This window comes from Lithobates pipiens, unplaced genomic scaffold (assembly GCF_037356315.1).
Source record: "Lithobates pipiens isolate NorthernLeopardFrog02 unplaced genomic scaffold, aLitPip1_a1.2 Scaffold_3, whole genome shotgun sequence".
Lineage (NCBI taxonomy): Eukaryota > Metazoa > Chordata > Amphibia > Anura > Ranidae > Lithobates > Lithobates pipiens.
The window spans coordinates 284059331-284086971 of NW_027507790.1; the positions used below are offsets into that span (position 1 = coordinate 284059331).

A 27641-nucleotide genomic window follows, 5' to 3' on the forward strand; every position below is an offset into this window, starting at 1 on the left:
AGTTGTCTTCTTGAATTTACCACTTTGAACAACAAATAAATGTTCCACTAGTTTTTGGGCCTAATCTTGACTGACAACACTCTAGCCAGTACACACAGAAGACATCTACCCCAGTAATGTTAGGCCCTGATTAAAAAAAAAAAAAAATTCGGCCTCTTTCACACGGGGAGGATCAGTGATGATCCGCCCCATGGATATCCGCTTGCTCAGCGGGGGATCGCCGGAGTGATCTCCGCTGAGCAGGAAGATGACGGGTCCGTCTCTGCACACTGCGCAGGGACAGACCGGTCACAGCACTGCTCTCCCCTATGGGAGATCGGGTGACGTCGGGAGCGGGTCGGATGTCAGCAGACATGTCACTGCTGACATCCGACGCTTCACATGGCCGGATTGGCCATGTGAAAGAGGCCTTCATTAGTTCAATCTCTATTTTTCTTTCACTTAAAAAATGGGTCGGACGAAGAATGGATGTAAACTGACAAATGGTCAGTTTTTCATCCGTTTTTGCATTGGTAGTGGATGTAAAAAAAACTAAAAAAACAAAACAAATGAAAAACTGATGAGCACAGATGAAAAACTGATGAACACTTCATTCGTTTTGATGTGACTGAAACGAACGGTCCACATGTGTGAAAGGGGCCTAAACTGATGAAAACTTCAATGGGCCGCTTTCACACGGGCCTATCCGTGTACGGACTCCGCTTTGCTCAGCAGGGATTGATCCGCTGGCAGACGGATGACAGGTCCATCGCCGCTCACTGTGCGGAGATAGACCTGTTAAAGCCCCACTGTCCTCTATGAAGATCGGATGAAAACTGACCTTTTGTCTGGTTTCATCCGATCCTATTCTCCAGAAGGATGGAAAATAGGATTTCCATCCGTCTAGATTTCATGGACAGGATCGGATAACAGCGAATGCCAGCGGACATGTCACCGCTGACATCCACCGCTCCATAAGGCTGAATGGAGCGTCTGATCAGGTCCGCATGAAAAACTGACAGGCGGACCCGATTGGAAAGCCTGTGCCAAAAGGCCCTTGACCAGTTTCAAAAAATGGATGATGTACATGGATGTAAACTGATGTAAATGGATGATCACCCATTTACATCTGTTTTTCCACAGAGATGCATTGATGTACATTTTTCACCTGTCTGAATGGATAAAAAATGGACCTAACTTTCAATGCAGTTACAGCTATAGCTCACATTCTATAAAAAATAAATACAAATAAAATAATGAACTTGATTAATTATGCTTTGGCAATAAAACCTGGAAGCTGATTGGTTTCTATGCAGAGTTCCCCCCGGATTTTGCACACTTCAGTGTTAGTAAACAATCTCCAAAGTGTCCAGGGCTTGTGGTTTCCGAATACTATAAACCTAAAACTCCTATGACCCGCAGATCAAATAAGACACAATGGGCCTTAAAGCTATCCGAATTGCTGGGACTTGTAGTTCCACAACTGACACCTACCGTTATCTCAACCATGGCAAAGATGAAGAGGTCACAGAGTGTGGTGCATCACTCACCTATCCTGCTGTCCATGACGTAGGTCTCGATAATCTCACTTTTCCTGCATAGGTCCTCTGCCATAGAGGCGCTGCTCACTTCTAAGTGCTTAACCTATGAGACAGGCATTAAATTAAAACCATTGTCAGTGCTGGTCAGATTAAAGTGAAGTATGGAAAGAATGGACTCTGCGGTGAGCAGACAATGCAGATAATTATATTTTATATATGAAGAAAATGTATAAGCATCGCACACATTAAAAGCTTTCATTAAACTGGCTGCATCCACATGGCTATAACTAGCGTATAACAATTAACTTTATCCCACACCACCAGAAAGTGAAGGATTTAACATTCGCACTGTGGATTGTGGGTAGGGAAGGTCAAATTGCCATTAAAGCCCAAATGAAATATCCCACCTTTTTATCTCTATATAGCTCTATACTGTCACTGTTTATGATTTCATAAAGTATTTTGCAATGGCGTAGATATGTATTAGCCACACCCCTTGTAACAAGCATCCTATAAGTGCGGCGAAAAGGAGGGGGAGTAACTGATCTGACCTGTTGGTTTCAAAGTACACTGAACAAAGCACAGTCAATTAAAAGTACCAAGACTATTGTATCCTGACTCCAGTGCCAGCTGCTCTATTCATCATATTTAATGATAATTTACTTTTAGCGCAGCGTTAATCCTTTTTTTTTTTTTTTCCAATAACGTTTTATTCAATTTTGTCAGGTATACAATATTGATAACAATATATTAACATTAACAAAATATTGAAAGCAGATTGGAAAATGTAGATCGTTACAAACAGCAATCTACAAAGTCGTAAAACTTGTAATAATTAGGTCTAGCTTTGAATTTAATGTTGTGCTGAACTGCGACATCTAAATGTCGTGGGTTACGGAACAAAATAATCTGAGAAAAAATGATAGAGCCTATTGTGAAACCCCTTTTTTTTTTACCATTTCATGATTTACAGACCAAGTCTGAAACCTTAAAAGCCACCAGACCAGCAGGACAGCCATGCAATTAATGTTTACAGAAGGGGGCAGCAAGGCACCCTCAACATTTTTCAGAAGGTTTCCTTTAATCCTCTTTGAAGAAAATTTTCTGCAGATTTTTGTCTTCAGATTTAACAAAACCATATAATATGAGGTCAAACCTTAAGGCCGCGTACACACGGGCGGACTGTTCGCCCAACTTTGTCCGCTGAACAGTGTTTCAGCGGACAGTCCGCTCGTGTGTGGGCTTTCAGCGGACAGTTTCAGCGGACAGTTTGACGGACAAAGTCTTTCGGAAATTCCGAAAAACTGTCCGCTGAAACTTGGTTTGAGCGAACAGTCCGCCCGTGTGTAGGCTACTTTCGAAATGAGCAAACTGTTCCCGCTCGGAGGAAAGTCTGCTCATTCCGAGCGCGTGTGAAGGTAGGCGGGGCCCGCGACGGAGACGTCGCGGGCTCCGCCGCCTGGAATGGACTTAAAGGGGAACCCCAACGCCGAAAAAAATCGGCGTGGGGGTCCCCCCAAAGTCCACAACAGACCCTTGTCCGAGCACGCTACCCGGCCGGCCAGGAAAGGGGGGCGAGCGAGCGCGCCCCCCCTCCTGAGCCGTACCAGGCCGCGTGCCCTCAACATGGGGGGTGCCTTGGGGAAGGGGGGGCCCCGCGGCCCCCCCCACCCCAAAGCACCTTGTCCCCATGTTGATGAGGACAAGGGCCTCTTCCCGACAACCCTGGCCGTTGGTTGTCCGGGTCTGCGGGCGGGGGGCTTATCGGAATCCGGGAGCCCCCTTTAAGAAGGGGGCCCCCGGATACCGGCCCCCCACCCTATGTGAATGAGTATGGGGTACAATGTACCCCTACCCATTCACCTGTAAAATAAAAGTACCCAAAAAAAAACACAACACACGAGAAAAAATGTTTTATTGCACAGCTCCGGGGGTCTTCCGTCTTCGGGGGTCTTCTCGCCGGACTCCTCCGCTATCTTCTTGTAGCTCTTTTACTAGCGGAGGAGTCCGGCTTTCTTCCTCCCCGCCGCCGGCCTCTTCTCCCGACTTCAGGGGTCTTGTCCCCCTCTTCGGTTCTTCTGCCGGGCCACCGCGCCTTCTTGTAGCTCTTTTGCAGGCGGTGGCCCGGTCTTCTGTCGCCGCCGCCTTCCGTTCTTCTGCCGGGCCACCGCGCCTTCTTATAGCTCTTTTGCAGGCGGTGGCCCGGTCTTCTGTCGCCGCTGTCGCCGTCGCCGCCTTCCGTTCTTGTTCTTCTTCTTGTTCTTCTTCTTCTTCTCCAGGAGATGTTGACACGACGCTCTCTCCGGCCGGAATGCCAGAGCCGCCCTGCGCTGCCACTTATATAGTGCCAATGGGGCGGTGTCACATGGTATATGTCACATGGGTTGGTCACATGGGTTGATGTCACATGGGGACTATGACATCGTAAGGGGGCGGGGTCACCATGTGACATCAACCCATGTGACCAACCCATGTGACATATACCATGTGACACCGCCCCATTGGCACTATATAAGTGGCAGCGCAGGGCGGCTCTGGCATTCCGGCCGGAGAGAGCGTCATGTCAACATCTCCTGGAGAAGAAGAAGAAGAACAAGAAGAAGAAGAACGGAAGGCGGCGACGGCGACAGCGGCGACAGAAGACCGGGCCACCGCCTGCAAAAGAGCTATAAGAAGGCGCGGTGGCCCGGCAGAAGAACGGAAGGCGGCGGCGACAGAAGACCGGACTCCTCCGCTAGTAAAAGAGCTACAAGAAGATAGCGGAGGAGTCCTGCGAGAAGACCCCCGAAGACGGAAGACCCCCGGAGCTGTGCAATAAAACATTTTTTCTCGTGTGTTGTGTTTTTTTTTTGGGTACTTTTATTTTACAGGTGAATGGGTAGGGGTACATTGTACCCCATACTCATTCACATAGGGTGGGGGGCCGGTATCCGGGGGCCCCCTTCTTAAAGGGGGCTCCCGGATTCCGATAAGCCCCCCGCCCGCAGACCCCGACAACCAACGGCCAGGGTTGTCGGGAAGAGGCCCTTGTCCTCATCAACATGGGGACAAGGTGCTTTGGGGTGGGGGGGCCGCGCGGCCCCCCCTTCCCCAAGGCACCCCCCATGTTGAGGGCACGCGGCCTGGTACGGCTCAGGAGGGGGGGGCGCGCTCGCTCGCCCCCCCTTTCCTGGCCGGCCGGGTAGCGTGCTCGGACAAGGGTCTGTTGTGGACTTTGGGGGAACCCCCACGCCGATTTTTTTCGGCGTTGGGTGTCCCTTTAAGTCCATTCCAGGCGGCGGTGCCCGCAACGTCTCCTTCGCGGGCCCCGCCTACCTGTACACGCGCTCGAAATGGGCGGACTTGCCTCCGCCTTACGTGGGCGAGTCCGTTCATTTCAAAAGTTGAGCGAACTGTTTGGCAAACAGTTCGCTGAAACAGTCCGCTCGTGTGTGGGCAAGTCCGCTCATGCAAATTTTGAGCGGACTGTTGCGGCAACTGTTTGACGAACAAAGTTTCAGCGAACAGTCCCCGCGTGTGTACGCGGCCTAAGAGTTTCAATTTGTATGCAATCAGCCTTAGCATTAGGCCCCATGCACACTATTAGATTTTGTGAAAATTGTTGTCTTCAGATTTACCAGAACCATAAAATTGCAAGGGCCGGCCTGATTGTATACAAATTGAAACTCTTAAGGTTTGACCTCATTTTATATGGTTTTGTTAAATCTGAAGACAAATCTGCAGAAAATCTAATAGTGTGTATGGGGTGTAAGATTAACTGCTTGTTTGCAGTCACCTAATTGGTGGCATACTAAAATCAATGTGATGTTAATGGGTTGATTATCAACAAGCAAAACAAATTCAGCAATATATAATAGAATCCTTCAGTAGTAATAGTAGCCTTCAGTTACTATTCTTCATCCTGACTCCTGAAACATGCCGAGCACCGAGCATGCCCACTAATCCCCACCACCCGCTGCTTGTCTAAAATACGAGACTATCAGAGATTGAGCCAGGGGTGAATGAAGACGGGGGAGCTTGCATCACTCAACCTTGCTCTCCTTTTCCTTATATTAGAAGATAAGCTGCTTATTCATCAATATTTCAGGTGTGCCTGAACAGGTCATGCCATTTAAAAAGAAGTGAACAGGGCAAAGAAAGGTTTCTCATTCACAACGAGTCAATCTGAAGGGTTGAATTGGAGTGGACTGGACTTCTCACATCTCATGGAGACTCCAGTGGAAAATCCTCCCCATCACAATTACCGCCTTCGTTCTCTATCCTACAACAGCAAGAGTGGCCCCCACTCCACAATAATGCAGATCAGGCAACTCAAGCACAAAATCAAACCACTTAAGCCCCAGAGAGACATAAACAATTTGCAGTGTTACCTATTCAGCATCTACAAAAATCAGAAATGTCAGCTTTGGGTGGACTGACCCTTTGACAACACAGATCCTAATGAGCAGAACCATAAATAAAAAGGACTGATGTTCACACCAGTCTTATTGGAGCCCATCAGTTCAAAGTAATAGGAAATATAAACCATATAAACGAATGGGTAATAAAACATTTAGTGACTAGATTTACCTTTTCTTCCAGCATCCACTTCTCTTGTTGAATTTCGGCTAATCTCTGGAAAAGGTCAGAAACTTCTTCATCTGACAGCTCAGCCGGTCTTTGAGGCTGGGACTGTGGACTTCCACTGTTAGACTAGAAGAGACATCACAAAGCAAGTCTATACTACTGATAAAAGGATCCCATATCCAAAGCAACCATGCAAGCTCCCTCTCTCATTCTGCAGCATTGGCCAGGCTATGGATCTCCAATTACATACAGAAAATGATCTTTAGAACAAGGCACTGTAGAGTAATTCATCCTCAAATTCACAGTAAAGCAAATAAGAGGAGCTCCAGTCTGGAAATAATAAAAGTCAGTAGCTGCAAATACTGATATACTTTAAGATAAGGACACTTAGATGTCCAGGGATCCTGCAATGTCAGCACCCAGAGCCGATTCGTCAATCAGCTTCAGGTGCAGGCGCCGGCATTATAAGTAAGGAAAACTGTCAGAGAAGCCTTCTGGCTTTACAGCCAGTTTCCTACCGCACATGCACGGGTCGCACTGTGCTCTTTGAATGGTCCCGGCATCTTCTGAGACCTGTGTGTGTCCCAGAAGGCAGTAGGGGGGAAAGAGGAGGGAACGTAATGTTTGGAGATTGCCGCAGCGATCTTACCTGAAGTGGAAGCAGGTACCTGTCTAAACCAGGTACCTGCTCCCCCCCATAAAAGTGTCAAATGGGCAGTGGAGGAGGGTGTGAACAAGCGTAGGTTTTCCCTTTTGGGTGGGGCTCCGCTTTAAATTGTTCAAGTCGGCTTTCTCAGCAGCGCAGCTCCCCCTGTTCCCTCCTTCTCAGACTACCTGCTCTGCGTTTGCTTTAAATATCAGAATGCTGAAAAGCTGACAAGTCACTGCTGGGAGGAGGGTACAGGAGTAGCCAAAGCTGGTTTAGGCTGGGCACAGCCAAGTGATTTTTATTGCAAAGATAGACTATAAAGCATAGGACAGGATTATTGGCAGTTTTTAATCTGTCTTTGAGTTGTATGATGTCCCGTTTAATAATCCCTTAGAAAACATACCGTTTTTGGCTAGGATATGTGCAGGCCCTTAAATCTATAAAGCTACCAGGAAAAAAAAACTACTCAGCGCAGAGAACTAGTATATGCAACATCATCATAAAAACAAATGGGAAAGTAATACATACAAATAAAAAGAAATACAAAAAATCTTAATATAAAACTTTATTTCCTTGTATGGGTACCTTCAAGAGAACCTGTCATTTCTGAAATCTTTTATTCATCTATCAGCTGTGACACTTTAGAGCTGCTGTCAGTAAAGACCGACACCTGTCTCCGCTCATTTCTTTTATTATTATTCAGGATTTATATAGCGCCAGCAATTTACGCAGCGCTTTACAATATAAAAAGGAGACAATACAGTTACAATACAATAAAATACAAGAGGATTAAGAGGGCCCTGCTCAGAAGAGCTTACAATCTAATAGGGTGGGGCAGGTGGTACAAAAGGTTCTGTCGGGAATGAGATTAGAGTAGTACTGCACACAGTAATCCCGACTCTCAGCGGAGAATCGGATGAACTGCAGGTATAGAAAACGTTAGCTCTAAAAATAGCGATTTCGGTGAAGAAACAAAATTTGAAAGTGACAGAAAACATTTGAAATGAGTGTCAGCAGATTACCTTATTGCTGCTGGGCGCTGTGTTTTCCTTCATCATCTCCCGGTAGCTGAAGGACGAGACGCTGCTGCTGTCACCCGTTTGCGCCCGACTCGGGGAACTTATCTCCGCCAATACCAGATCCTCCAAACCTAAGCAAAAAATTACCAGTCAGAAACATTTTGGACAACCAGGCACAACTAAGCAGCCCGTTACAGTATCTGACCTACCCAAAAATCCTACGGCACAGTCACTAAAACAAACGTTTCTGTGAAAACGGCTTAATGTGTCTTGACAGCTAGCAGCACCCAGAACCAATTACTAGTGAGGCCCTGTTACATTGATGCAGGGTTGCCAACCACCAGTAAATTTAATAACAATTTGTAAAAATCAATATCTGCCAGTAAATATCAGGGGCTGATAATTTCATGCTCTGTTGACTTTTTAAGTGTAAATCAAGCAAATGACTTTGTTATTAGGTATCGTCAGTGTTTCCTTATCATGTTCATACTGTTTAAATATTTACTGTTTTAGCTTTCAATAGGAGTTCTGCAATTTCTCAGGTTGCCAGTAAAAATTGTGCTCCGTCAGTAAATTTTCCATGTTTAGTCAGCAAAAAATGCTGCGTGAGGTTGGCAACCCTGCATTGATGCATATTCTTTGCCTGAAGCTTTAACACATATAATGGTACCTGTGCCTTTCACTTCCAATGGGATCTCAGAAAAAAATGTCCAAGCATAAAAAAACACACACACACACACACACACACACACACACACACACACACACACTCTATTATCCCCAACACACTACATTCACAGCGCAGAGGTACTGTGTGCATACGTGTATGGGCCCCACACCCCACAACACATGTACAATGTGCCTTACATGTGTGCATAGGTGTGAAGCGGGCTAATGCTTTGTCACAAAGTATTTCTTTTATAGTGTTTGTTCCACTTATTTAAAACAAAACCAAAAAAAACAGCTCAGGTTTGTCCTGCAATGACATGATGGACATAGAAGTTTAGGACACATTCTTTCAGTTTTTATTACTCCGCTTTTATCAGAGTTCTGTGGAACCCCAGGGTTCCTCCAGAGGTTGTAGGGGTTCCTCCAGAGGTTGTAGGGGTTCCTCCAGAGGTTGTAGGGGTTCCTTCAGCATTGGGCAATTTCTGCCTCTCGGATAAGTTCCCACTCACACCATTGATCTTTCTAGCGATCTGTAAGGAGGTAATTCTTCCCAATGACAAGTGGAAGGACCGTTCTTCCCACTGACCATCCCACTAATGTATCATGAATTGTAGATTTCTAATTTTTAGAAGGGGTTCCCCGACACCAGAGAATTATTTCAAGGGTTCTTCTGTGTTGATGAGGTTGAGAAAGTCTGGTCTAGGTGCTGGAAATTCTGTCCCATATGGCTGGTGTAAACCTTTAATAATCCAGATTATTCACAAAAAAAAAAGGTTGTTTGGAGCCTAACTCCTGCCAAAACACAGTGGGGGTGGGATGAACCCTTTGGTACTTGTTCCTCTGGGGGAGATTTCCTCTCAATTCTGGTATGAACAGGAAGTGACGGGCAATCGCTCCATTAGACACACAAGCTGCAATAAAACACATTTTCAGAACAATGATAAAGGATTAGAACCTCTGTCGGGTTATTTTTAATGATTGGATCATCTTGTCCCTAAAACTACTAATTTCCTAATTTCTAGGCCAGCTGACACAGGGAAAGGAAATGAGGTACAATCTTCCTGAAGGGGGTCACAGACAGCAAAATAAACATTTACTTTAACATGGTCTATCACAAACAAAAGTTTTGGCTGGAGCTGAGCTTTAATCAGGTCGTAAAATAGGTCTGCAGTAGGGATGAGCTCCGGCGTGTTTGCATACTTCAAGTGCAGAGCCCGCCAGGAGGTCGGCTCAGCGCTGCGCTAATCACAGGCAGTGAGACATTGCCCGATCTCTGCAGCCGCGCATCGGGGGAATGTCTCACTGCCTGTGATTAGTGCAGCGATGCGCCGACCTCCTGTCGTTCCCATTGATTTCCAATGAGTACCGTTCAGATCTGTGCGACTTCAATATGCAGCGACTTCAAATTAGTCCCTGCACTACTTTGGTCCCACTTTGATGCGACTTGAGGTCCATAGACCTCAAGAATACACAGGCATTGCTTCCAAGTCGCGGCAAAAAAAATTGCAGTAAAAAATCACGGCAAAATTGCACAACTTTGGGGACACAATAGTGGAAACATAGCCTTAGGATGCTTTCACACTGCGGTGCATATAATTTCACACTGCAGCACTTTAAAAATGCATATTGCGTTTTACATGTGTTGCATTACAGCCCATCTGCGTGACTAGCTGGTTGTTAAGGACGCTGTCGGGTGTTGGCCCCTTAACAACCAGCTATTCAGTGGTTTTTAAGGACACCGGCGGGTGTCCTTAACCAATGATAAGGCCTCAGTGGTCAGTATGAGCGATGATACCACCGGAGGGGAGGAAGAGGGCAGATGGGTCAGCCTGGAGAAACAGCTGTGAGGAGAGGAGAGGAAGGACCAGAGGAGCTGGATGAACAGATTGTGCCCATGCTACCCTGGCAGGGGACAGGGGAGAGTGCATTTTTTTTTTTTTATCTACAGTGCCTTGCGAAAGTATTCAGCCCCCTTGAACTTTTCAACCTTTTGCCACATTTCAGGCTTCAAAAATAAAGATATTACATTTTTATTTTTTGTGAAGAATCACCAACAAGTGGGACACAATTGTGAAGTGGAATGAAATCTATTGGATTTTTGAATCTTTTTTAACTAATAAAAAAAATTAAAAGTGGGGCGTGCAAAATTATTTGGCCCCCTTGCGTTAATACTTTGTAGAGCCACCTTTTGCTGCGATTACAGCTGCAAGTCGCTTGGGGTATGTCTCTATCAGTTTTGCACATCGAGAGACTGAAATTCTTGCCCATTCTTCCTTGCAAAACAGCTGGAGCTCAGTGAGGTTGGATGGAGAGCGTTTGTGAACAGCAGTTTTCAGCTCTTTCCACAGATTCTCGATTGGATTCAAGTCTGGACTTTGACTTGGCCATTCTAACACCTGGATACGTTTATTTGTGAACCATTCCTTTGTAGATTTTGCTGTATGTTTGGGATCATTGTTTTGTTGGAAGATAAATCTCCGTCTCAGTTTCAGGTCTTTTGCAGACTCCAACAGATTTCATCCAGAATGGTCCTGTATTTGGCTGCATCCATCTTCCCCTCAATTTTAACCATCTTCCCTGTCCCTGCTGAAGAAAAGCAGGCCCAAACCATGATGCTGCCACCACCATGTGTGACAGCGGGGATGGTGTGTTGAGGGTGATGAGCTGTGTTGCTTTTACGCCAAACATATCGTTTTGCATTGTGGGCAAAAAGTTGGATTTTGGTTTCATCTGACCAGAGCACCTTCTTCCACATGTTTGGTGTGTCTCCCAGGTGGCTTGTGGCAAACTTTAGACGAGACTTTTTATGGATATCTTTGAGAAATGGCTTTCTTCTTGCCACTCTTCCATAAAGGGCAGATTTGTGCAGTGTACAACTGATTGTTGTCCTATGGACAGACTCTCCCACCTCAGCTGTAGTTCTCTGCAGTTCATCCAGAGTGATCATGGGCCTCTTGGCTGCATCTCTGATCAGTCTTCTCCTTGTCTGAGCTGAAAGTTTAGAGGGACGGCCAGGTCTTGGTAGATTTGCAGTGGTCTGATACTCTTTCCATTTTAAAATGATCGCTTGCACAGTGCTCCTTGGGATGTTTAAAGCTTGGGAAATCTTTTTGTATCCAAATCCGGCTTTAAACTTCTCCACAACAGTATTACGGACCTGCCTGGTGTGTTCCTTGGTCTTCATGATGCTCTCTGCGCTTTCAACAGAACCCTGAGACTATCACAGAGCAGGTGCATTTATACAGAGACTTGATTACACACAGGTGGATTCTATTTATCACCATCAGTCATTTAGGACAACATTGGATCATTCAGAGATCCTCGCTGAACTTCTGGAGTGAGTTTGCTGCACTGAAAGTAAAGAGGCCGAATAATTTTACACGCACCACTTTTCAGTTTTTTATTTGCTAAAAAAGTTTAAATTATCCAATAGATTTCATTCCACTTCACAATTGTGTCCCACTTGTTGGTGATTCTTCACAAAAAATAAAAATGTTATATCTTTATTTTTGAAGCCTGAAATGTGGCAAAAGGTTGAAAAGTTCAAGGGGGCCGAATACTTTCGCAAGGCACTGTATCTGCTGATTGCTAAGGAAGTCAGCATGTGCTGGCTCCTTAACAATCAGCTACTCGTTGGTTGTTAAGGATGCCGGCGGGTGCCAGCTCCCTAACAACCAGCAAAAAATGCAGCTAAAAATGTACCATAGGTGCGTTTTTGAAACATTTTTGTGGCGGTTCCTATTAGGCTTCAATGGATGGTGTATTTTTTGGTCCGCTTTTGGAAAGTGCACCAAAGATGCAGCATGCAGAGCTTTTCAAACTGCAGCACGAGTGCAGCAAAGGATTTGAAGGAAAATCATTTTAATGTACTTTTGTCCTGCTGTAAAGGTGCACAGTAAATTCTTACCGGCGGTTGTAAACACTGCCTGCTCAAATCGCATGCGACCAGCAGCAGCTGTGCGATTTTGTACTCATCCAAGTGGTTACATGAAAACAAAACTCCAACTGACCCCGAATGCACCCTGCAGAGTTCTGGCCACAGCTGCTCGACCAATTTGGATGCACCCATAGCACAGAGTCTTGCTGCGTCCAGGGACAGCGTTTAACATGAATGTGGACTTATTTACACAGAAGAAAAACACCTTCTAACTTTCGCCCAGCAAAAATTTGGAAAGAGTGCTGCACAAATGAAACCTCTTAAGTTTGCCATTTATTTTCAAGGTAGAAAGATACAGGTTATACAGTTGTAATAGAATGTGCAGTCATTCAGCCTGGGTTCACACTATTGCGAACAGAGACATCGCATGCGATTTGCACCTGCACTGCTGTGCTGATCACACGCTATGTCTGTGCAATGCAAGTTCAGCCATATAAATGTATCACTGAATTCCCATTAAAAAAAGGTTCAGGGACCCCCCCCCCCTGTACTGGAATCGGATCGCATGGGTGTTCACACCCACGCAATCCGATTCCTGTCCGAATCCAAAGTTCGCACTGTGATCTGTGAAACTACCTGGGGGTGTCATAAAAATTGTATTGACACCTGCAGTGGTTTGCAGAGGGCAGTGCGAACTGCATGCGGGAGAGATGCGATGCGGGAACTGACGCTGGTTCCCGCATCACTATAGTGTGAACCCAGGCTCAAGGATCAGAATTAAGCCTACATTCACACCTGCACAGAGCGTATTCCTGGTGAATTTTTAGCCTTTTTTCAGGTGTTTTTCATGTGTATCAAGCTTCAGGAGATTTTTTTTTTCCTGAGTTGGACAAGAGAACTAAAGCAGATCTATTGGGGGAAATGAATTCTTCATGTGTGAGAACGCATTCCTATTGAAGTCTATGAGATCAAAAATGCCTGAATACGCCAAAAGCTTGTGTGGTTTCTTGAGGGTGTTGAGTGACTGAGCACAAAGGTGTAAACAGGAAAATTAGAAAGAATAGGATTCTACATAGTCAGGTGTAGGAAAATGAGCAGAAAAATGCTGAAGTGTGAATGAGGCCTTAGATCTACCAACTATGCAGTGCAAGGGCCTGCTTGATTGGATATAAACTGACTGCATATATTCGGTAGGTCCTCATATCACGTGATTTTTTTTTTCTAAAGTTGATTGTACAAAGATTGTATCGTCAGATTGTAAGATGTGTCCATCACCCAGGAAGATTAAAACCACTGCAGGCGGCATGCTGGCCAACGTAATGTGCAGGTGTAGGAGTTGCATGATTTTCTGGACAATGGGCCTTACGATACCACCAGGGTAGTGTGTACAATAAGAGAATTATACAAGCCTGGCAGAAACAAAAAAATCTATTTAACTAGCTCTCCTGCCATGGCGCCCTCAGCAGAGCCGCGAGCGAGCTCAAACAAGATGCAACATCGGAAACTATACATCTTTTATGCAAGAGCTTCTATAGTACAGTATGTTAGGAAAGAAATTCCTTCACAACGAATTAACAAGAGGCACGAGACGTTAACACTGACTGCGCAGTTCACTCAGCGCCGCGTTCCGGGATAAAATGGAAATCTGTTGTAATTTTTATTATCCTAATAAAGTGCTACTGAGCTGGAACAAATGTCTACCATATACGTATATTACCGGAGAGAGCCAAGAGCCGCTTGTGGTTTCCAAGACCATTCTTTTAATGACCAATCGAAAAAAATTAAACAGTGCCTGAAGGTAACAAGTGAAATCAATCAGTGAGCTGCAAGTGCTATCCAGATATAAAACGGGCTTTCCAAAGCAGGTTCAGCCTTTAGCCTATCATTTTATGCCATGCGACCTCCGATCTACATTCTTGCAATATGTAGCAGGGGGTGGATCGGGGTGGGGTGGGCATCGCTACTTTCTGACACATTAGGGAGTATATAATTAAACGGCATAATGAGCTCAGGGGGCAGGGCTTGGAAATCTCAGGGTTGCAGAACTTTCATATTTACGTTAAAGAGGGCCTAGCAGAAGATATCATTTCAATGACCGGTAAAAGTAATGCTTATATAAAAAATAGATGCAGAGCTAGTGATATTTGAAAAAATTTACAATGGAAAAAGACTTAGAATAAAAGACTAAAGCAGAGTCCCAAAATTTCAGTCCATAGATGAAAGTGAAACAAACATCCGTGCTTTGTATAGATTATAGGCTGTAGGTGAGTTATAAGTGACCCTCCTTCACATTAATTGCATCCAGCTCCACACCCAAGTCAGGGTAAGTGGCCTGCTTACCAGCTCTCCGTGACCCCTAGAATCAGACCCCTTTCACACTGGAGGCATTTTTCAGGTGCTTTTGGGCTAAAAATAGGGACGGCAAAGCGCCTGAAAAACTTCTCCCAGCGGTCCCCGTGTGAAAGCCGGAGTGCTTACACATTGGGGCGCTGCGCTGGCAGGACATTCAAAAAAGTCCTGCAAGCAGCATCTTTGGGCCGGTGGAGGAGTGGTATAAACATTTCTCCTCCCCATTAAATGGGCACCACTGTGGATGTGTTTCAGTAGCGATGCTACACGGGCGCATTTATCCCTTTATTTGCCCGCTAATGGGGGTTAAAAGCTCCTCGCTAGCGGCCGAATAGTGCCACTAAAATGATAGTAAAGCGCCGCTAGTTTTACCGTCAACGCCTGTCCCAGTGTGAAAGCAGCCGAATGGTCTCACCAAGCACCTTAATAATGACTGGAAACTCTGCTCTACTGGTAAAACTCGAAAATATAAAAAAGAAATGCTCCCATAGTGCAGTACAAATGTAATATGACAAGTGGATTACACTTACAAGATAAAAGCAGAATATAGGCATCAAAGGCGCCTTCAGACGACGTTCTTTTGTGACAAAACGCGTAGGGTGAGGCCTACAACAGTGATGTCATCACGCTTCTCCCATCGGGATGTTGACAGACAAGCAAACCAGGAAGTCAAGCGAAGCCTGTGGAGACGCCGCGGTTTTTACTACATGACATGCCGCCTTTGATGCCTATATTCTGCTTTTAGCTTGTAAGTGTAATCCACTAATTTTATTAAAATTTGGAAACTTTAAAGTACTGACTTTTTTTTTTTGGGAGCATTTATTTTTTATATTTCCAAGTTTTACCAGTAAAGCGGAGTTTCTAGTCATTAAGGTTCCTGGGGAAACGCATTTCGCTGTGCAGGGTGAGACTATTATTCTAGTGGTCATGGAGAGCTGGTATGCTGGCCATACACGGGTCTCATTTCAAAAGAAAATTAGTGCGTGTTGTGATTCGATGGCGCCACCATTGATTTCGAAATTCGACCAACCAAACCTTCAATTTCACCTCATGTTCCTACAAAAAAAAATTTTCGTGTCTGGGAATCTTTTCTTTCCGGGAATTTTCTTTTCTTGCATATGCACATTTCTTCCCATCATTGATTAGAAAATTGTTTGTTTTTAAAAAAAAATTACATGTCCGATTATTAAAATTTGATGGCCGCACGAAAATCAGTTGTTGCTGCAGCCCCACTAATGGTGCGAAATTTGTACAAAAATTCTTAGATAAGATTTTCTAAAGGAATTTCTTTCGAAATTCCACCCGTGTATGGCCGGCATTACTCTGACTTGGGTGTGGAGCTGGATGCAATTAATGTGAAGGAGGGTCACTTTTTCCTCACCTACAGCCTATCATCTATACAAAGCACAGATGTTTGTTTCACTTTCATCTATGGACTGAATTTTTGGGACTCTGCTTTAGTCTTTTATTCTAAGTCTTTTTTCATGTGTAAATTTTCAAATATCACTAGTGCTGCATCTATTTTTTATACATTTCTGTTTGAGCTTGTATTAGCTGTTTTTTTTTTTTTTTAAGCACAGCGTTAGCCTTTGGGCCTTTTTTTTTGCAATGCTTATATGTAACATTGCGCTGCAACACAACTGTAGGCGCTTTTGGCTGTGGCCAAAGGTCAGCATGGGCACCCTGACTAGTCTGTGGGTAAGTAGCCCTATATGCAATCAACTCTGTGTGCTCTGTGTGTTCTGACACCTTTCTATCAGAACCGGCAGTAGTTCTATTGCAGGGGTAGGGAACCTCGGCTCTCCAGCTGTTTTGAAACTGCAAGTCCCATGAGACATTGCAAGACCCTGACAGTCACAGGCATGACTCCTAGAGGCAGAGGCATGATGGGATTTGTAGTTTCAAAACAGCTAGAGAGCTGAGGTTCCCTACCCCTGTTCTATTGGATCAGAATACACTCCCCTTGTACATTAATGAGCCATGGCCGTGCTGCCAGTTGACCAGTTTTCCTTCCTTGAAGCACTATTAGTAGACCCCGACCACTGCAGACCGGAACATCCCACAAGAGCTGCAGTTTTGGAGTTGCTCTGACCCAGTTGTCTGTAACAATTAAGCTCTCGTCAAAGTCACTCATATGGATTGCCATTTTTCTCTGCTGTCAACACATCATCTTCGGGAACAACATGTTGACTTTCTGATTCCATTGTTCTAAAACAAGCAATACACTTCATACTGGTCAGTAATCCATTTGTACATTTGCATTGACTTGTAGGAAATCAATTATGACATCAAAAGCCCTAAAATATGAGGGTCAAGGTGGAGGTCCCGTGTAAAGTTAACCTGTGGCCAGACGGGTAGCTGAGCAACCAACTCACTGCTTGGAGATGGAAGCAAGGGAAACGGATTTTCTGAGAATGAATTTCAAGCAAACAATGGTCAAAGTTTTCTTAACGTGCTTGTAAACCTCAGTCATGAAGTAGGATCAAAGCATATCCCTCTATAGTGTGTATGTGTCTCAATCCAGAGCACCAAGTGTCATTTCTCTCTGATACTTTGTTCCTCTGCTATAAGCATAGGAACCTCTAATGACCTAACCAAGAGAAAAAAGGTGACAGAGGAGGGCACAGTCTCCTCATCGATGTTCAGCTCCCTGCCCCCTGATTTTCAGAGCTGAGAGATTCTGTGTAAAGTCTGCACTTTGAATGGATGTAGGGGGGAAATTGCTGTAGATAAACAGGTACAACTTATGTTGAAGGATTTGTTTCATCTCTGTGTATCACCTGAGGCCAGTCACTCCACTGGGTATACAGTATCTCACAAAAGTAAGTACACCTCTCACATTTTTGTAAATATTTTCTTCTATCTTTTCATGTGACAACACTGAAGAAATGACACTTGTCTACAATGTAAAGTAGTGAGTGTACAGCTTGTATAACAGTGTAAATTTCCTGTCCCCTCAAAATAACTCAACACACAGCCATTAATGTCTAAACTGCTGGAAACAAAAGTCAGTACACCCCTAAGTTAAAATGTCCAAATTGGGCCCAATTAGCCATTTTCCCTCCCCAGTGTCATGTGACTTGTTAGTGATACAAGGTCACAGGTGTGAATGGGGAGCAGGTGTGTTAAATTTGGTGTTATCGCTCTCACTCTCTCATACTGATCACTGGAAGTACAACATGGCACCTCATGGCAAAGAACTCTCTGAGGATCTGAAGATAAGAATTGTTGCTCTACATAAAGATGGCCTAGGCTATAAGAAGATTGCCAAGACCCTGAAAATGAGCTGCAGCACGGTGGCCAAGACCACACAGGTTCCACTCAGAACAGGCCTCGCTATGGTCAAAGAAGTTGAGTGCACTTTTTAAGCGTCATATCCAGAGGTTGTCTTTGGGAAATAGACATATGAGTGCTGCCAGTATTGCTGCAGAGGTTGGGGGGGGGGTCAGCCTGTCAGTGCTCAGACCATACGCCGCACACTGCATCAAACTTATCTGCATGGCTGTCATCCCAGAAGGAAGCCTCTTTTAAAGATGATGTACAAGAAAGTTTGCTGAAGACAAGTGGATTACTGGAACCATGTCCTGTGGTCTGATGAAACCAAGATAAGGTTATTTGGTTCAGATGGTGTGAAACGTGTGTGGCGGCAAGCAGGTGAGGACAAAGACAAGTGTGTTTTGCCTACAGTCAAGCATGGTGGTGGGAGTGTAAAGGTGATGGAATGGCCAACCAGTTCTCCAGACCTAAACCCTAGGTGAGCATCTGTGGGACATCCTCAAACCGAAGGTTGAGGAGCACAAGATCTCCAACATCCACCAGCTCTGTGATGTCATCATGGAGGAGGGGAAGAGGACTCCAGTGACAACCTGTGAAGCTCTGGTAAAGTCCATGCCCAAGAGGGTTAAGGCAGTGCTGGAAAATAATGGTGGCCCCACAAAATATTGACACTTTGGGCCCAATTTGGACAGTTCCACTTAGGGGTGTACTCACTTTGGTTGCCAGCGGTTTAGACATCAATGGCTGTGTGTTGAGTTATTTTGAGCGGACAGCAAATTTACACTGTTGGGCCTCATGTACACTGTTGCTGGTAAACAGATGTTTAAGGAACAGTTGGGCATTTTTTTCAACTGTTCCTGAACTCTCCTCTATGTTATCTTATCAGTACATTGTACACAGGGCTGTTTAGTTGTTTCTAGACAGTTGAATTTAGAGACTTTTTGGAAAGCAAAAAAATGGTTTCAGAAGCTGAGTTTAGAGACATTTCAAGCACCAAACGCAGCTAAACTATATATTAATTTTTTTTATTTAGACGCTTCTAAACGCAAATGCGCCAAAACGCCACGTCATGTAAACGCGGCACAACCAGACATTTAAGCGCAGGTTATTATCTGTCAAGTTAAATCGTTCAGGAGAGGTCGTAAAAACATTCCGTGTACACAAAGCCTTTTACAAGCTGTACACTCACTATTTTACATTGTAGCAAAGTCTGTCATTTCTTCAGTGTTGTCACATGAAAAGATAAAATATTTACAAAAACGTGAGGGGTGTACTCACTTTTGTGAGATACTGTATGTAGGGTTGAGAACCACTTAAAAAGGGTTGTCTGGCTTGGCCCTCGCAGCATTTCCTTTGTGCCAACAAGTGCTTACCATAATGGTGCCCTACACCTGCATACCATGATGCAGAGATTGGTATTGATATTGATGTTTTAATATCAGCACTGATTTCTGCATAAAGCACTTCTCAATGCTAAGGAAGGCCTGAAGACGTCTGGAAAAGGTAAAAAAAAATAAAAGGGGGGGGGCAGCAAGGGGGCCTTCAGGAGGAGAGAAAGAAGTACTGAGTGCTGGAAGAGAGCAGCCCAAGGTTTGGCTTCTAGCCCTTCTGCTGTGAAGTCTGTGGTTAAATGCTCCACAGTGCCTGCAGCTACAGAGGTGAGTGAGAGCTCGTTTTAACGCTCATTTACAGTATAAGACTATGTAGCTACTAGAACGTCAGTGGCTTGGCCACAGGTTCATTTAAATATCCACTTGCAAAGTTTACCTGAAGCTTTTTATTTAATATCCTGGCTGTATTAAAGGTGAGGATGGCCAGCGGTTCATGCAGAAGAACATAGAAAAGCAGCTATTACCTCGGCTCAGCACTTTCCAACGGATTTTTTTCCCAAGGATGGGTTTGGCTGTTTCTGCCTCCCACCTCCTGACTCATCACAGCAATGAAATATTAATGCACTGCTGAAAGTGGATTGTCTTAATGCTTCCAGAGGGATCATGAGGAAGGAGGGAGCAAGCAGACAGCGCTGGTCTTAAGAAAACGAGAACGAGAGGAGAAAGAGGGTGGAGGAGAGGAAAATAGAAACTACGGCATCCAACATGAATTACATCAGTTAGCTGCAAATCCACGGCTATATAGAGAGACAGCTCATTGATTCCCCAGTCTAAGTACAGAAGAGGTCTTTGTCATCTGGAGTTCTGGGACCTCTTCTAGCCATGAGAAAGAATAATATAGAACAATATATATAAATAGCAACACTTGGGTCAGAAAGTGATGGCCCTTCTGGACACAACATTGAGAAAAACAGATTCAATACATTCATCCAATGCTATAAAAAGAAACCTCAACAAGAAAAGTGTCCTTAAACATGCAGCAGTTCACTTAAATAAATAAATAACATTATTTAAAAAAGGGAACATTTTCACCAAATTTACAAATATGTGTTAAAGAATATCTGAAGCCTGGTAATTATATATATATATATATACATATATATATATATATATATATACACATATATATACACATATATATACACACACACAAACACACACACACATTTTTTTTTTGGAGAGAGCAGGAAAAGGTTAAAGGAAAAGGTTGTAAGCTTTTTTTTGTACCCACTCAGGATGGTGGCAAAGTTTTTATTTAGTAATTTAACTATGTGTTCTCCAGATCGCTACTGGAATGTCTCTAGTGCACTTGTGATCCTTTAATGTCTGTGTTATTTTCTTGCATGGATCTAATAAAACAAAAAGGAGGAAAGCTTCAGCTTGCCAATATTTGTCCGTATGCCAGAACCATCCTAGGACGGTGCTTTACTTCATTATCAGTGCTGAAATGAAAGATTTGTCTCTTGTGGAATTTCATGACAGGTTACACATCAATTATCCAGGATCAGGCGTTCCACGTGCTGAATGATCACAGGAATGACTGCTGTGGGCCGGGAACCACCACAGACAGGATCGTCATTGATGGACTTATGGCCATCTTTGAAATGTTTACACCATTCAAATGTCTTACTGCGGCTGAGCGTCTCATCACTGTATTGTGCTTTAAGTCTTCTGCAGATATCCACGGGTATCCCGCCTTCGTGCACAAGAAACATAATCACCACACGCTGTCCCATGCAAGCACGAACACTGTTGTCCTCCATCTTGTATATCAGTAATAGTGAAGAAATGTCATCAGCACACGAGGATTCCATGAAAGGGCCAAAGCTTATTTTTGTGGTCCCATAATAAACATACAGCAATGTTTCGGAGCCACGCAGGGCCCCTTCGTCAGACAAGTGTCCACGAAAATAAAGCTTTGGACCCTTTGAGGAATCTTTGGCGTGCTGGTGACATTTCTTCACTTTGATAATCCATGGTTTCCAGCCTGTAGTCATTATAGCATCCAGCACTACTGAACAGACAGTTTCTTGAACGTTGGCTTGGGGAATATTGCGTTTGGGCATATCAGTAATAAGACACACTTGCCGGGGGGCGTGTCTATCCGCAAATGCGATAGGACGTGTTTTCACTAAGCTCCCTGCTGTCCGGGATAATCCGCCACCATCCTCGCCCACGGAGCACCCTCAACGCATCCTGCTGCACTGGGATACAGCGGGCAGGTCCCTATCCTAAATCCGGCGGTGCCTGCCTGAAACAGAGAGGAGGGAGAGTGCTACAGCCCGCAGTGTGACCCCCTCCGCAAACTCCCCGGCACCATCTTGAGGCCTACGGAGCCTCGGGCCTGTGCCACAGCCTCCCTCAGCTATCCGGGCCCGGAGTGCCCGCCGGGGCTGCTTCGTGTGGAGACACTGCCGTCCGGCACAGGCGGCATACGATTGCACCGATTTAGATTCCCTAGAGCGGCCGCCAGGCGTGAAGGATGGTCGCCATCACAGCAGTCGGCCGGACATCTCTGGAGCGGTGAGTGCCCCCATAGCTGGGATAAGTTGGACAAGTTCCTCACTGGGCTGCTGGGAGAGATCCAGGGGACTGTATAGGGCGGTACTCAGCGGGGAACTGCCACTAGGAAAGGCCGCGGCTTCGGCCTACTTGCTGAGCCTGGCTGCTATCTTGCTCCTCCAAGCACACCTCACCTCAGCCCAGTATGCCCCCCCCCCCCCCCCCGGGAACACTGCTTCCCCCCCTCCACATTCCCATATGAATTAAGCCCTACTGCTAGCCCCATATAGGGGAGGACTAAATACCACATCAGTTAAAAAACACACGGCCTGCCTGCTTCAGTGAGTGCATATGAATATATTTGACTTCTTACACTGTTATCTGCACATGGCACTGAGTGGATGTAATTAAGGGGACCTCCGACCAGCATTCAGTGTTTCAGCTCCAATTATGCCAGCAAAAATACCTAAGTCCCGCTCCACATCTAACAAGAGTTCAGGGAAGGGACCAGTGATTAACCCGACTGCCATCGGCTCCATACATCGCTTCCTGGTCGCCGATAGATCTGGCCACACAGCACGCAGCGGACAGGCTAGGGCCACAAGATGAAGCGCATCCCCCTCCTCACTTGCTGCCTCCATCAGAGAAAGCTCTCCCTTGTCCTCGGGCTGCTCCGACCTCATGGATGACCCCGGTTCTCTTACCGGCTCCGACATGTCATCCCTGGTGAGTGGTCTTAAAAAGGAACTAGCTGGGATGTTCCATGGCCTAGAAAAATCCATAAAAAAGGAGATCACGGGAGTGAGAGCGGAAATGGCGCACATTCTGAACAGGGTGGAAGACACAGAGCACAGACAAGACGCCCACGCCACAGCCATAAAGGAATTACAAGAGACTGTCACCCAACTTGCCTTCGCTCAATGTACCTCTTTATACAAACTCGAGGACCTAGAGAACAGAAACTGCAGAAACAACCTACGCATTAGAGGGCTACCGGAGGCAACAGGCGATAACGACCTTGAACCGTCAATCCGTGGCATTCTTAACACAATCTTGGGTAAACCGGTGACGGACCCGCTGCGGTTTGACCGAGTCCACCGTGCTCTTCGCCCCCGTAATCTCAATTCTGACCAACCCAGAGACGTTATATGCCGTTTACACTTTTTTATGGATAAGACCGCCATCATGGTCAAAATGCAGAACACCCCTAACATTGACTTTGATGGAGCGGTCATCAGCATCTTCCCAGATTTACATAAGGAAACTTTAGACCACCGTAGAGCTCTTAAACCACTCCTAGAATGTATACGCTCAGAGGGAATCACTTATAGATGGGGCTTCCCGGCGTGCCCGATTGCTGTTAAAAACGGCCGCTCCCACACCCTCCGATTCCCTGAGGAGCTTGCTCAGTTTCTGACAGATCTCAACCTACCACCAATGGAACTCCCGGGCTGGCAAGACTCTGTGCCTCAGCTTTCACCCATCCCGGATTCTCAGTGACAAAAAACCCCATCTAATGCAAGTTATACTGTTTACTTTGCCAGAAAATTGTTTACATGGTTTTGCTATCTTAATGTGTTTACCTCTCTTATTGTTACTGGAGCCAATTTCTTTCAATGTATGTTAATCCCTAGCTAAATGCTGGTGAAGCGCTCTGCTCCCATGTACCCCTTACATGGTACACTCCCTACTCCCCCCTCCTTCTGGGGCTGGTGAAAGCGGGTAGCCTCCAAGCCGCATCACCCGATCTCTACTTGGAGACTGGGAATGCTGCCTGCTTTCTCTCTCCCACAGGGACCACCGCAGAATTCTGCGTGACATACTACAATTTCCCATGAGAGTTCTGATGGACGATTATATCCTCCACACAAACTTGTTTTTCTTACCTTATCTTTTCCCAACTATTCTCTCTTTCTACCCTCCCCTCCCCCACCCACCTGGTTGGCACGCGTGGAACAATGTGTTTAGAGGTCACTTGCCGCTGACATAATGGCCACACTCACGATTACTTCATATAATGTAAGGGGCTTGAATGTAGCAGCAAAACGACACCAGGTTACACGTGAATTGCAGAAATCAGCCTGCTCTATTGCTTTCCTTCAGGAAATGCATTTAACCCACACAACGCCGGTCAATTTGACCTCACCCCAATTCCCTCACTGGTATTATAGCTCATCTGACACTAATAAAGCTAAAGGGGTGGCCATAGGTTTCAGCGGCAAGGTACCCTTTCAGACATGCAAGCGGACGATCATGGGCATTATCTTTTTCTAAAGGGCTTTCTTGACAACACCCAATGTACTTTAGCTAACATTTACTGTCCGAACCACAACCAACCCACCTTCTTCTCCCAGATTCTCACCAAATTGTCACATTTTGCCAAAGGAATTACCATACTGGCGGGAGACATAAATATGCTCCTAGATCCCATTTTGGACACCTCCCAGGGCCGATCTAGCATTTCGTTTAAACGTCTGACATTCATTAAAAAAAAAAACTCTTAGACCTTCAATTACTAGATGTCTGGCGTATACTTCACCCTAAAGAAAAAGATTTCTCACATTTTTCTAGAACGCATCATATTCCCGAATAGATAATATCTTTATAGACCACCACCACCTCCCACTCTTACAGTCCGCTCACATAGGTACCTCCACCATATCTGATCATGCATCCGTGTCGATGCGCATGGCCATGCCCACTATGACTCACCGCTCACCGAATAGCTGGAAACTCAATGACTCTCTTCTTTCTAACCAAACAGAGGTCTCCATGTTATCCTCTCACTTAATACACTACTTCAAAGAAAATACATCTTCCGATACTCCCCCCTCCATTGTATGGGAAGCCCACAAAGCTACCATGAGAGGTTGGTTTATCGAATTAGGAGCGAGGAAAAAAAGGGAGCATGGTCAGCAAATTGAGCAGGTGCTACACCAAATAGCAGATCTAGACAAACAGCATAAGCTTTCTCTACAATCAACCCACCTTACGGCCCTCACATTGAAGTGCGAAGAATTAAAAAATCTACTCGACCTTGACACTAAAAGGAAATTCCAACGGTTCTCTCAGACACTATACGAGTGGGGAAACAAACCTAGCAGACAACTGGCTAGATCCCTTAAAGCAAAACAGTCCAAATCCTTTATCCCCAAAATAAAAACTCTAACGACGATCTTGTACATGCAACCCCACACACAGCCAAAGCCTTCAGGGAGTATTACGCTGATCTATATAATGTGGCCCGTGATTCGCCCCTCCCTGACCTCTAAAGAGAGATGCAACCGCATGCTCACCTACCTGAAAGAAGCAAATCTACCTAGACTATCTGACTCAATTCTTAGAGACCTAGAATCAGAATTCTCTGTCGAGGAATTCGAAACAGCTCAGAAATCCACACCCTCAGGGAAAGCCCCCAGGCCTTACGGATATACTATTCTTTATTTTAAGATGTTCAGTGACAGTCTACTCCCTCGCCTTACAGCATATGCTAACTCAATCTCACATACCTTGGGACTTCGCCCAGAATCTCTCGTAGCCCACATTACAGTCATCCCTAAGTCGGGAAAAGATCCCACCCAATGTAGCAGCTACAGACCAATTTCCCTGCTAAATGTTGATGTTAAATTGTATTCCAAAGTCATGGCCAATCGCTTACTCCCCCTAATACCTAGCTGGGTCTCAGCTGACCAGACAGGCTTCATACCTCATAGAGAAGCCAAAGATAATCCCCTCCGAGCAATATCTCTAATCCAATATGTGCAGAAATGTGCCACACCCATCCTACTCATATCCACTGATGCTGAAAAAGCGCTGGATAGGGTGGATTGGAACTTTCTCGAACTAACCCTGCGGCATTTCGGTCTGGGCCCTCGGATGTTTTACCGTATCTCCTCCCTCTATACTAACCCCACAGCTCAACTCCGTATAAACGGCACTCTCAGTGACCAATTCACACTCTTCAACGGGACCAGGCAGGGCTGCCACGTCTCCTCTCTTGTTCGCACTCACTCTAGAACCTTTCTTGTCAACGATTAGACATAACACTAACATCCACAGCATCCAAGTAGGTAACAAAACCCACAAATACACGGCATATTTCACGCAACTAAGGAACCCATCGGAACTTATAAAGGCTCACTTGTGCCCCACCTGCTTAACACGGCTAAGGCCTTAATACCCTGCCTCTGGAGACAACCCATGATCCCTTCAGTGAAAAGCTGGCTACAAAAAATATCAGACTTCCACCTCATGGAAGACATTACTCACCGCAACAGGAATACTTCTCAATGACACACTCTAACCTGGTCTCCAAGGATAATCTTCACAACCTCCCCTCATTACAAGGAGCTCATAACGCAAACACTTTAAGACAGGAACCCCCTTCCCTGGACAGTTCTCATTACTCCATCTACCTGGAGGCTGGTTCCTATGTGGTTTAAGCTCGACTTTATTCTTACATGACCCAATGGTTTAGGTATACTCGTTATTAGGTTGCTACGCATGCCAACGTCCCTCCCCCCTGTTCCCCCCTCTCTTTCTCTGTTCCCCCACCTCGTCTCTTTTCTCTTCTCTCTCCTCTCTTTCTCTGATAACTTCTATGCATTTTGAAGGTCTTGAACATTCAACTGGAATCGTATTCCTGCCTGACCAACTTCACACACACGGTTGACGGTCCTCTCATAAGCATAGACTCCATCACCTTCTATATTAGACCTCTCAATTGCTCAGGCAAACTGTTGCACTCTACATGTAATATTGCATAGTTTCTGCTTATTGTTTGTCTTTCGTCTCTTTGCATTTCAATAAAAATGTATTAAACAATAAAAAAGACACACTTGCCACCTATTACAGTGTGTAGCACCGCCACATTAACATTCCTTTTCTTCTTTCTAACATTACTTGCCAAAAAAAAGGGGGGGGGGTAAGAAAATTAGACTTTTATCCTTCATACTAAAGTAGAGCGCTCACCTTTTGCTGTACCTTATTTGCATTTTTCTTTGTGCAAGCCCTTTTTTAAAAGACCTTACAAGGGGTCCAAGCCATCCCAATGTAAAAAAAAAAAAGGTTTTGGAGTGCCATACACTTTAATATTACTATTTAATACTGCTTGTACCCCTCTTCGCTGCATCTTAGAAGTCCTGCACAGTAAGGACCTGTGCACACTATATACAGTAAGCTGCATTTTGTCACATCGGAGCTCATCTGAAGTCTCTACCCAACCATCCATTTCTATGAACCACAGCTCCACTGTGACTATTCAATGAAGTGAAAAAAAAATTTTTTTTTAAATAAAAAAAAAAAAAAAAAAAAAAGTAAACAGTGTCTTGACAAAACACATGGCACTACCTGATCAAAAACTGACACCATCTTTCCCTGAGCCAAGGAATTTGCTGTATTCCTGCCCAGAAGCACAATGAAAAGCTTGCTTAATTTGGCTACAGTGGCCTGCACAAAACACATATTGAAAGCTAAATTTAAATATTTGCTATCCTCCTTATGTCACGCAGCCAAACTACACAGCAAGGGTAGGGAGCTCACAAGTCTATGTGCATTAACTTACAGATTTCTGGCAGGTAACCAATTCCTATTTATGTAACTGTCTAAAGCTGACCTTAAACTTCTCAGAATCAGCCACTAAAATCCCATAAGCAGATGGTCGCATAATTAAAAAAAAAAAAAAAAAAAAACACAAGATAGGAGGCGAGTAGTTTGGGAAAGCCATTCATTGCTCCACCGGATCTAAAATTCACTGCCGGCATATAACCTCTATGGATAAATTGCGAGCATTGGATGTAAAATGGAAAGTTGATGTCGTTTTAA

General features: G+C 45.0%; 1 protein-coding gene across 3 annotated transcripts in view; it reads right to left on the minus strand.

Moving 5' to 3' along the window:
* LOC143941206 (GRIP1-associated protein 1-like) overlaps nucleotides 1–27641 on the minus strand; it is a 115878-nt gene that overhangs the window by 16667 nt on the left and 71570 nt on the right. For all 3 annotated transcript variants that reach the window (XM_077463243.1, XM_077463244.1, XM_077463242.1), the window contains 3 exons: nucleotides 7758–7885; nucleotides 6090–6212; nucleotides 1530–1623 (listed from right to left, as the gene is read on the minus strand). In XM_077463243.1, the coding sequence (XP_077319369.1) occupies nucleotides 1530–1623; nucleotides 6090–6212; nucleotides 7758–7885 (345 nt within the window). The remainder of the gene's footprint in view (nucleotides 1–1529; nucleotides 1624–6089; nucleotides 6213–7757; nucleotides 7886–27641) is intronic.